Source organism: Diorhabda sublineata, chromosome X, assembly GCF_026230105.1.
Source record: "Diorhabda sublineata isolate icDioSubl1.1 chromosome X, icDioSubl1.1, whole genome shotgun sequence".
NCBI classification, from domain to species: domain Eukaryota; kingdom Metazoa; phylum Arthropoda; class Insecta; order Coleoptera; family Chrysomelidae; genus Diorhabda; species Diorhabda sublineata.
The window spans coordinates 37,711,665-37,724,344 of record NC_079485.1 but is presented as its reverse complement, the minus strand read 5'-3'; the positions used below and the strand labels follow the sequence as shown (position 1 = coordinate 37,724,344).

At 31.0% G+C, this 12,680-nt stretch overlaps 1 protein-coding gene across 1 annotated transcript in view; it reads right to left on the bottom strand.

Annotated features, from left to right (window-relative positions):
* Nucleotides 1-12,680, bottom strand: part of LOC130451090 (ras-specific guanine nucleotide-releasing factor 2-like) — a 56,773-nt gene that overhangs the window by 25,483 nt on the left and 18,610 nt on the right. Inside the window, exon 3 of the mRNA XM_056789886.1 lies at nucleotides 1,925-2,056. Coding sequence (XP_056645864.1) covers nucleotides 1,925-2,056 — 132 coding nt within the window. The remainder of the gene's footprint in view (nucleotides 1-1,924; nucleotides 2,057-12,680) is intronic.

The window sequence follows — 12,680 nt, the reverse complement described above, 5'->3', positions numbered from 1 at the left end:
GAAGTCACATAATGAAATAGGGCATGCAGACTCTGAAAATGAAGAGATGATAAATTCTCAATGGTCTGGATTTCACTTATCACTATTTCTGAAAATAATTGTAATATAAAAACCTATGGATATTGAATATTGAATGTTGTAAATGACGAATGATAATTGATGAAGATTCTGTGCAACGATTACAAAATGAGATTCATTGTTTTCTCTGAAAGTGAAATATACAACAAACAATAATATAAAATGTATAAATACCATCAGAGGAATATTGGCCTCTTCTGAACCAATTAGCAAATTGCCTTCAACTTTGGATAACCTAAATGGAAACATTACACTTGTACTGACACCAAATTAATGTTCCCAGAAGATACTTCTGTGCTAAGCATTTTCGGATGTAAAAAAGTACTTAATCACATTTCGCTTTGTAGAAATGCATTTTTAATTTAAAAAATATATATTTTAGACTGCGTCGGCCTATTGTGTTCCTGTAGAAGAAAACAAAATGAGTTGTATTGGTTCCTCTGAATGTATGGCTTAATCAACATGTGGCAATAACGGTGAAATAAATAATCCCGTACCAAATATCTGGGCATTAGAATTATTCGTCTTTGAATTGTATCCTTCGGAAGAGCACCAGTACTAATTTTCACGTATTTTGTGTTGTAGGAAGTGATATTCTTGGAACTGGTATAAGTTTTGTAGCAGTTTTTGTGCCATTGTAAATAATATGGTTCTCTCAACTTTCCAAATAAAATATGCTGAGCATTACCATTCTGGCCTTTACAAATAGTCTTGGGGATTTTTGTACATTCAATAAACTTTTGTTTGGATGTGTTTTGATTTTATTAACTTTCCGCCTACATGATCAATTAGATATAACTGAAAATTTAAAACATTTCCTTCATTTTTTGCAGATATTTTCGTAAATGTTTTTAATTTGATTGTCGTCTCAAGCTCTCTATCGGAACTAGTAATGGTTTTAATATCTATTATTAAGGAAATCTGTAGATTCAAACATATATAAATTATAACTAATATTACCAACATTTCTTATCCCAAAATTTTTAGTTAAAAATCACAAACACGTTTGTATTAAGTACTTAAAACGACAAGGGCTTAAAATTCGACCTCACTCACTCAAACAGAACTAATATTCACTTGTAAATCCGGACATTTAAGTCAGATTAGATTAAAACAACGATTTGGCAGACGTGCATTCCATACCATATGAAAACTATCCTAAGAGCCGATCGAAACCATTCTAATCGTTTATTGCCTAGCACGTCCACACTGCTTAGCTAGCGACCGCGGTATTCACGACATTACTTTTCATGTTTCTAGTTTAAAAAAAACACTATCCATCAAAAATGTATTTTCAAAAAGCAATGGGTTCCTTAATCTTCAATGCATAGCATTCTAGAGGGTTTTTTTTTGATAAACCATGTGGTTTTCAGGAGGAGTGTTTATTCGTTGAGGATTTCCATTCAAAAGCATTGCGTCGATTGATTTTAAAATTAAAAATTAAATTTTTCTGATTAAAATATTGAAATAACATTTTGCCAGATTAATAGCCGTATGTTGTAGATGTACAATTCATAAAAATAGTTTTTTGCCCTTTATTGAATAATTCACCCATCTCATTCCCTGCACCGTTTGATTTTTGGAGCACCTGTTGATTTTGCTTTTATAAGGTATAAGGATGATAAAATTAGTGCTTACATTTTAGCAAAGCGCAAACGAAAATCTAATATAAGAGGCTTTTGTGAGCTTTCATGTGTACACATAAATACTCAGCTTAGAGTACAGATGATTCAAGAAATAATTTTTGAAATAGGAAAATATGTCAGTTCGAGTTTTGTTACTATAGATACCAATATAGTTCGTTTTATAATCATATTTAATATATTCAGTAAAAAGATTTGCTCACCTGTCTGTCTGAACCATCTTTAGACTTCGACGCACTTCCCGTTGTAATTAACCTCTCGCAGTAACATCCCTCCAATATCAAAATACCCGAAGGACGATGGCAATGTTCTGAATCGTAATAAAAGAGGAGATTCTGTAAGAAATTATGTCTATTAATTACGATGTATGACAAAATTGAATAACCGATCAATAGATTTAAGAAGTTTTTCTAATAGAAAGAAGAAAAAACATTTATTGTTGGTATCTTAAATCACTTGATTGTGATTCAAATAAAGTTGAAACAATTTTTTGAAAACGTATTTATTTAAAAGATTTTTCCACTATTCACTTCCATAAGTCGAAATTCTCTCGAAATTTTGATTGAAACTTTTGCTGGATTCCATTGTTTTAATTCGCTAAAAAATAAAAATCAATTTCATAAGTTGAATATAATAATAATAAATTGAAACAGTCTTTACCGTAAAACTAGACATGGTAAGCTTTGACATATAGATTATCACCTACCTGTATTCGTGATTTGATTTGAAATTTGAATTTTCTCCGAGTTTTCATGGTCTGGAGAGAGGAAGTAATTGCAGAATTACTATAGATAAATTAACTCCTATATACAATGTGTCATTTAAATATGACTATTTTGTCATTTTGACAGCGGTAAAAAAGGTGCATCGTTTTTTATCACCGATAAAAACGCCTGTTCCTCTTAAGCGACTAAATCTAGTGTGCTTACATCACTTTAATGTCTGCCCTGTCAGTTATTTACGTACTTTTGATATTGATACTGAAACATTACAACATGTGTTCATTTAAATATTTCAATTGTATCAATATAGATAATTATTGCTGTTGTTCATTCATATATTCGGTCGTTAATTTATCTTGCCAAAAAAACACTCGAGCTTCTCTTTTAAGGATAAATTTCTTTTTAACTCTTTTTAACTTTTTCCATCAGTGATTTTGCTCGAAAAACTGACATTTGACAAAATCACTCGACCTTCGGTCTCGAGATATTGTCATGTAAGTTTTTCTCATAAAATTACTGATTGGCAAAATTATTTCGTTACAAAAAGAAATTAATCCGATAAAAAAAGCTCTTGTGTTTTTACTATTGATAAAAGACAAAATGAAACTTATTTTGAAATACTAGAAATCAAAAAATGTCTTATAAATTATTTATGTCAAATTATTCAACGATACTAAAACAGTTTTCGAACAGTGTTCATCAAAGACTATAATTTTGTGAAACAATAACAAACTTCACTTCTACAATGTTGTGAATACAAAGGAATTAATTTTAACTTCATAACAAACATTATTATAAACTCCAAGTTTATTAAATGCGATTATTAATTTTTCAAACCAGAAAAACAAGAGTTTATACTGAATTTTTAGACAATGTATACATGATGGGGAAACAAAACCAATAACTTTTTTACGCGACATATATACAGTAAATAATCTTTTTTTATTTTAAGCATACGTAACTAAGAAATTATCAATGAAAAACGATAGCAATGTCTTATTATGAGGCTTGTAAACGAGTACGTATCATTCAAATACTCATTTTGATTTGATGTTTATTGGTTTTACATATTTTATTGGGAAAGTGTCTGAATGTACTTCTTGAAAATTAGTCGAAATACATAATTTCAGTATTAAAACACTCATTGAAATGAAGATTTATATAATTAGTTTCAAACATATCAATAGTTACTGAACATATGAACAATATCTTGTATTTTTTATACCTTGAATTGAATATTATACTTAGTGTTAATCTCACAATGGGTTCCGATCGGGTGGACGAAATTAAAGAGGCACTGAAAAACAAGGACAATTTTAAGATCACTTTTTTGAGGACAGCTTACAGGTGGACACAAAGCGCTACGGTTATTGTTAAAAGTAATCTAGCAGATTTACTTATTGAATTGCGAACGATAATAATCGAATGGATCATATGCTAAATTCATGGAAGTAAAAAATTGGAAAAATGCGGGATATGCTGGAATACTGGGGACAATGAGAGCGACTGTAAAAGCACTAACAGAAAAGAGCTGTGTAGAAAATGCGCACAGAGAAGACATATGGCAAAGAGATGTAGTAACAAACCTTTTGGTCTTGATATTGCCAAATAGAAAGTCATCAGACTGGTACATGATGCTAGCGGAGGTAGCTGAGAACATAACAAAGTTCATTTACTTCAAATAATTGTGGACAGGGTGAGAAAAGCGCATGACCTACTTACCACTACAAACTAAAGATATAGGAGCAGATATCATTTGTGGCAAAGATTCCTTGATTGAAATAGAGGATACAAGAGTGTACAGATATTAATTATCGCTAAATACAGAAATAGGAGACTTTGAGAGCGCTCTTGATAATTATAGAAGGCCATAGTCAGTAGCAATAAAGATTTTTGGCGACTTCAACGCAAAATCGCCGGAATAGAGAATTCCGTAAACGAATGAAGAAGGAAAAATCTTAATCTATTGATGATCAAAAGAATAATAATCTACAAAAACTGCAATGTCATGGAGAAAGGCAGCAATTAGAGTCTGCAGTGCATACTATCTCCACTGATGCAATAGGAGTACTTACCGACCGCCCGCACGTAAATTTGGAAGTCACAAAACGACATGAAACGTGCTTGGGAACCTAGAAAACTACGGCTCGAAACACAGTCATACTTGGATGGCAACAGCGATGGGAAAACACAAACAACTAGACGAGAGCACTCATTCAAACTTAACTGAGTATCTTTTCCAAGTTATTGAGGGTTCTGTATATCTATACTATAACAACAACAGCGAGGCGGAATATACCCTTTTTTAATCGGTGGAAAACATGAAGGGAAATATGCCAGAGAGAAATAAAAACTATTTTTACTGCTGAAAATCTTGTACCGACCCTACTGGACTATAATTGCCACGATATTAGACCACTTGAAATTTTGAAGTAATGCTTACACGATACCAAAGATTTAGAAAGGTGGGAACAGAAAGTGGTGTGCTTCTAGTGGCTCGAGTGTCCTCATGAACGAGGCGCTAAAAAACATTTTCACACCTCTAAAATAACACGACTGTTTACCACATTTGAACTCACGACATCACCTTTGACCTCTCATATGATACTGCATATTTTCCTTCCCGTCTCTATGAAAATCTACCGATAAATTATGTTCAAGTCTTTGAAACTAAAGACTTTAATCATAGCACGTGGCAACTTGTCAAACCAACTTTTCGAGTAGAAATATTGCTAAGAGCATCGGTTTTGGCAAGGGTTGTCGAATATATTTAACATAACGTTTTTCATAAACCACGGAAACAAAATTTTGTTAATAACGAATTTCTCAAATTTTCTCAAAAAACTGTAATAAGACTATTACAACACATGATGAGTACAAATCATGTACGTAAGAAGTGGTAATCATAGTTTCCAGCTATAATAAAAAAATACACTTGACTATCATGTTGGATGTCGAGAAATATACTCAAGAATAGATTAGAAGAAAGTTGGTTCTACTACCAAATGTGTATTCACCAGCCTAAATATTATTCATGGCTACTATTACTACTACTAGAGATTTCTGTAAATTAGAAAGAGTCGGAAATAGAGTAATAAATCTAAGTAAGAGACTCGTGTCAGAAGAAACTGTATTAGGATTAGTTTTATACACTAGCTTTATTGTAGAATTCTTTCACAGTCTAAGAATTATACAATAAAGCGCCATTGATCCAGTATGGGCTATACATACCGAGCAGTTTTAAAAGTAAAGTACTATAGAACATCATTGAAGCTCCTTGTTACTTTTTAACTAGAGATAGAACTATCTTAAACAAGTGATTTCTGAGTGTCATGCCGGTTTCGACAACACAAAACAAATAAAAAGTTTAACTGTCCCTAAGCAATGTATTTCTAAACTATATCTTCAAATTCTTATTTTATAATAAACCATTCCATTCTACATTTTATATCACCTCTATGAATCTAATTATGCATTTTATTCAAGCAAAGATTATGATACCAAAAATGATTCAATCAAATACAGTTGCCATTGTTACTGCGACCTATTCAATTATAAAAAGGAGCTTTTTAATTATGTAGTAGCTTTTTCGATCGACCTACTTTAATAAGCGCTCATTTTTTGCCATTCATTTGAAGTTTTATACTGAAAGTTAAAACATGATGAAAAGACATACCAAAAATCTGGGATATACAATATTTTGTCATGCTGAAACTGATCTGTCTTAAACTAGTCGAGGAAAAAATTCGATGTTTAGAATAAATACAAAAACAATGAGACAATTGAAATAATTACTGGTGTATACTTACATGAGAGATGTAAACTAGACCAGAAAAACTAATGAGGAAGGAAGAAAAATATAAAATAGAACAAAATAGCCATCAACAAGTGATACTATATACATGAATGTATCATATATTTAGGATGAATAGACTGATGTCAAAGTGAAATATGCTCGCGCCAATGATAATTCATGCATAATAGCAATATTAAACTCATTTTCAGGAATCCATTTCAGTAGGTATTGGCTGCAAAGTTTCCAAGTTATATTTGCATTTTTGATAGAGAAAAAAATCAGACGTAGTTATTAAAAGATGATAGGAAAATTCCTTTATAATAATAAAAAATGTTTTTTTTTACATATCCGTTCGTCAAATTTCATATGCAATGCTAAATTTGCTACAAATTATTTGATCAATGTTTCCATTGCTCATGAAGAATTACATGAATGATCTGATAAAACTGACCATTGTAAATAAACAACAAAATAATTGCAAATATTCCGGTAATTTTGATTAATGAAAATACAATGTATTTTGTCAATTTGTTCGTCATCAAAAGATTTGAAAAGCAAGATTCTTTCTTTGAGTGAATCAGGTACTTTCACTGACATGACTTTGATATAAACTTTTTAACCACATAGGACTTTCCAAAAGTCTGTTGTTTGGAATTACCCGTGCTCCAGAAATTGCCGATGTGTCTGTACTCTTGCATTTTAATGCAAAAAGCTCTCGTATTACTGGTTACTACGAATAAAAATGAACTTCAGCAATAAAATGGGCAGATGAATATTTCCATAATGATTTGAGCTTGTAGGAGTGATGAACTCTTAACTGTCATTTTTAATTCTAAATTACTTCTAAATTATCAACCATCCAGAAAGGAAAAATAAAGGTGATATTTTCTCTTGGTTATGTTGATGTAAAATTTCTGTAGAATCATTTTAAAAAGAGTGGCATTCATTCCTAAGAAACTGGAAAAATGTTCAAAAGAAAATGAAAACATCCAAGGTATGATGTTTTAGAACATAATTGAGCTATTACTCTGATATTTCACTTGGGGATGAAATAGTAATCCCACAAAAGCTTAGGCAAATAACCCTAAACTTAGCTTACGGAAGTCATCTTAGTATTTTATCAGTAAACAATAGATTTACATTCACCTAAGTCCATATTTTTTTCTAATTACCCAGTATGTTTATTTTAATACTTGTCTTATTATTTCTAAATTTTATCCAGTTCACATTTCGTTTTCATAAGAAGTCTTGAGTGTAATTGTCTTTTTTTCTATTGTTACAACAAAAAATATTCAGTTTTTGGTATGAGTAAAGATATTATAAATACTTCCTTTTTCCGCGTGGCTCCTATTATACTCGCAAATCATCCTGACTGAATAGAAAGTGTAGAAACTAATAGGTACAATTTTTTTAGCAAAAACGGGGCAATGAGGGACACTCCCTAATTATTTTTCAATCGTTTTGTCTCAATTTTAGTCATTTCTAACCATCAAAATTACTGGACACACAACCAATATCAGGATTCAATTATAACTGGTACGGTTTGAGGTTGAAAAGTGATAAAATTTGCTTACTTACCTCATAGCTCTTCGTTATTTATTATAAACTTTCAAAAAGTTTTTATAGCTTATAGTTTTTATTTTCCAAAGTAGCCAAAGCCGCACCTGTTTAGTAGTACATTTAGATTGTTCTATATTTATGAAGGAAACAAATATTCCAGATTAAAATTCACGGTATATATAGAGAAAGTCAGAAATAAAATCATCACGGTTGAACCAGTCACTTAAAAAAAACAATGAAACATTTGAATTGATTTGACGTTGAATGTATTTGTTGTTAATAAAATGAACATTCGCTCTTCAACCTCTTTGCTCCAACCCTAAGTACTTTTTTTCCAAATACAAAGATATCGTGTGTTAAGTGATTGAAAAGCTCGTGAAACTGGAAAAATATCACCATAATCTATTTTCCACTTATGTGGTTATTGGAGGATTGTATTGTATCGATGGATGAGCTAGTAGCAGATGTTAAAAATAGTATCCACACACTACTTGGCAGACTCACAGGCTATAGTAAAACCTTATAATCGGTAGCCTATCAATTCATAAGATTCAGTTTTTTTAGTTTCTGTTACAGTAATAATAAGTACGGGAATAGTGATGTAATATTGAAATCACGATCGACACAAATAGAAGAACTCCAATCGCTCACCTGATACAAAATACACCTTTTAAACAAAGTAATTTTGTATGTGTTTTAGAAGGAAAAATAGAACGTCAAAAATATATGCCACGTGCTCCAATTAATTCTACATGTAAGGATAAAAAAAATGAATCAATTCTAAATAAATTAAAATTGTCGCATTTCCCATTCTGTCCCGATCCTCTATTTGGCCAGGTCTCTCCTAATTAAAAAGAAATTAATGGATTATTGATACGATGTAGTCTCTTTGTGAATTATGCTGTAATTCTATGCTGTGCATAGATAGCGAAGAATTAAAATGTCACGATATTTAAATCTTAGACAGTATATATCCCTATAATCCTCTTCAGTTTGGTGACACATCTAGGTAGAAATCTTTATATTTCCCTTATAATCCACAATAAAGCTGATTTGTAAACTTCGCTTATTGGTTTTAGGATTAACCGCATACTAATATTGATCCAGAATCATAAAACAACAAAATTACAGAGGAATATGAATGTTATTAATTACAGATTAAGACAATACAAAATTTTTCTAATATTAATAAGACAACTTTGGTACTTACAATGAATTTATGATGGATTGACTCGAAGTGATTACTTAGGGAATCAGCCGTATACAAAACGAAGAAATTTGATGGTTATTTAATAACTTTTTTATTTAAAATTAGTTAAGATGAAGCGTTATCGTTATGTACCAACAAACGTTTGACATATTTGATTCACGTTTGAAATAGTACTAATTTATTTGAGACACATGAATATACAACCATTTCCTTTACTGGAAGGATGGTGGTGAGATTAATTGAAGATGTTGATGGCAAGGCAAATGGTTCTTCATGTCTTGATAACCTCCATACTGTACCATTCACAAGGGCACAGTTTTGATCATTTCCTCTAGTTACATTGTAAAAATCGCAAAACGCGGAGATAACATGGAAAAATGTGAATTTTATTGACAGATGAAGATGCAAGACACATGAGTCTATGAGTACGAAGTAACATAAGCGAGCTTTTAAATTGATCTATGATCTAAGGACTTCAAAGTACTAACATATTCAGGTTGAGGTCGAAAACTTCTAAGACAACCTGTTAAAATCACTTTAACATTTTGTGTCGTTTTTATTTTGTATCATTTTTAGCACTGTCACGTCTTCGCCAGATTTCGTTTCCGAATTCGATTTTGACTTTAATCCATTCAGACCACTAGCATCAACATCACTCAGTTGTAAATTGTTTAAGACCAAACTCATGCTACAAAACACTAAGTCGAGCTTTGGTACAAATCAAAACCAAATAAGAAGGTTGTAATTCTTCACTTAACATCCTATTTATTTTTTCACATATTTGTCCGAATCACTATTAAGGTGAAACCCGGAGATTCAATTAAATTTTTTCGTATCATCCGAGCTCTGATTAAAAAGCTACCCAATGCAACGCTTTTATAGCTGGCAACTGTGCATGTTTTATGTTGTTTGAGTTTTTCAATATCTTTCAAACGAGAAGTCATTTTGGATAAAAAATGCTCTAAGAAATAGAGGTAAAAAAACGTCTCAAGCACAGAGACAGCTGAACGCCTTTACAATATTTGAATGATTCCGACTTAGCAAAAAATATGTGAATCAATCAAATGAGATATTTGAAAATATATAACAAGAAAATATATCTGAGTTTGTATCTACATATATACGTTTTTTCAGTGAGGTATTTAGGCCGATGCTGCCCTAGGCCCTGTTTATCGCACAGCTCTTAATGTATGAATAGATTTTATTAATTTTGATACATTATTTTTACTTAAAAATTGAAATGTATTTCGTTAGAATATTATTTTTAATTATAACTGATAAATAGAGATACATAACGTTACACAAATGAATAAATATTTGATATTAACAATTTTAAAATTTCTTTTTCCTGGCTTTAGTCTGAGCAAAAGTATCAATTGTATCATCATAATTAATGTCATGGTCTAGTTGAGCTTCAATGGACAGTAGTGGAAGAGCATAAGTCCAGCTTAACCTATACTTGCACGTGGATAGGTTTTTACTCTTATTAAAGTAGAAAAGGATCGTTCTCATAAACAATTTGTAGTCGAAATATTCAAAAAAATACGTAAGTAATATTAAAATTTGGGTAAACATCTGAAGACTACGTGAATGTAATACATGGCGTATTTTTCGTGCATACAACTTCCGTATTTGCTGAAGAATCTTTGAGTAAATGTAAATAAATATATTCATTTCCTAATGTCTTTTCTAAAACGCGAGGATTCTTATCAACTAGTTCATTGGAAATACTTTTCAATTCGTGTATCTATTTTAGATTAATTATCGAATTTTCGTAAAGCTTTATTTAGTTAATAATCTTGGAGTACAGATAGTGTTTTAACTTTTTCTTCATATTTCATTATCTATCTCTCATGTTCTGCAGGAATAGACCCAGAGAACTATAGATCTATACAACGGATGATAAATCAACTTGAAATTCTTAAAGTTTCTTACTAGCATCATTACATCGATCTAAAATTACGTTACAAACAAAGACTAGAATTGCTGTTTACACCCTGTAAAATTCTTGGAATTATATGGAAAAACACCACTGATGTTCTTAAAGTTAGATCCTCTGCTATGTCAGAGATATCATATTTGACAAAAAATTGTCCTTTCTGCTAGTACGTTTTCAAAAAATGTCAGAAGATGGAAAAAAGTAATGTTATGTAATTATATGAAAATGTAAATTCATATGAATTTGGAAGATGTTGCTTATTTTTTTTCACTGCAGTGTAGATGAGAAAAAAGTTTTTTATTGGGAACTTGGCGAGGAAACACCAAAGTGGACTAACTTCAATATATTTTCCGAGCTTTCGAATACTTATGTATTCATAGTCTGGGAAATAAATAATTAAGATTTCTGGTGATTTTGATATTATTAAAGCTTGTAAAAATTTTTAAACTCAAAATATATTGAAGTTAGTCCACTTTTCCCAATAAAAAACTACTCATAATATAGCTGGCACAGACTTCTCTATATATTCTCTATATATAGCAAAGACACGCGAACAGGCTACATAGTTGATCATGAGAGATGTATGGTTTTTCTAAATGTGCTCCCGCTTCCTGTAATGTCTGCCCTTGTGCTTGGTTTATAGTAACAGCAAAGCTAAGCTTGAAGGAAAACTGAACCCTTTTGAATTGCATTGGAAGGTCAGTGGGAATAATTGGTATCATAATGAATAGCATCTAACCACAAAAATGACACTTCACCTCAAAAAGTCAAATGACACCTAATCTCAAAGATTCAAATAGTTTTATACTACATATATAATGACAGAAAAAAAGTATAGAAAAACTCCAACCAGCTGAAACTATAATCAATTGGATTGGATATTGACTAGACCGTCGGTAAAACAGTGCAACGGTATTAAAGTACTCTGAGCTGGAACTTCATTACTGGAATGCTAGATGGAGTTGAAGAAGCTAGATTTAGAGATGTTTTGACAAATAATTTTTTCCTATAAAAAGTATCCTATGTTACTTCTAATACCTCCAAGAAGATGTGTACAAAGTTTCATGATAATCGGTAAGTAGTTTTCCCATGAAAGCGTAACAAACAAACTTACATTCATATTTATAATATTAGTACGGAAGTACACAATGAAACTTTTCAGGACCACGCAATTTCATTTTTACATTGAAAAAATTATATTTCATGTCTTTTTACAACGATGCTTGTACCATAGTTTTTTTACCAATACTTGTAGTGTATTATATTCCATTAAAGTTGATCGAAACCATATTTTCTTTTTCTTTCTTGGAAACAATCTACTTAATTTTATTCCAAAGTGAAATAAGTTGATCATTTAAGAATTTTGTTGCATGACAATGATTTTATTAGAGATAATCGACGTAAACTGCCATGAAACCTACAAAACAATAAATTATACCAGTTTCAAGCCAACTGTGTCATGAAATTTAGATAAGGAAATTCCTTTTTCCTTTCTTGCGCAACTTGAAGTACAAAGTATTGCATATTTTTCAAAAAAAAAATTCTAGAAATCATGATAAATCAGGTAGGTGTATTTTATAGTAATAGTTCGCTGTTAAGTGAACTTAAGTATTTCACAAAAAGGAAAGCAAGCAGACGTCATAAAATGTTTGTAACAATAAACGATTTTTGGCACTCTCATTTGCTTTTTTGTAATATTCGGTGAAGTAGACTGCATTTCTATTTCGCTCAC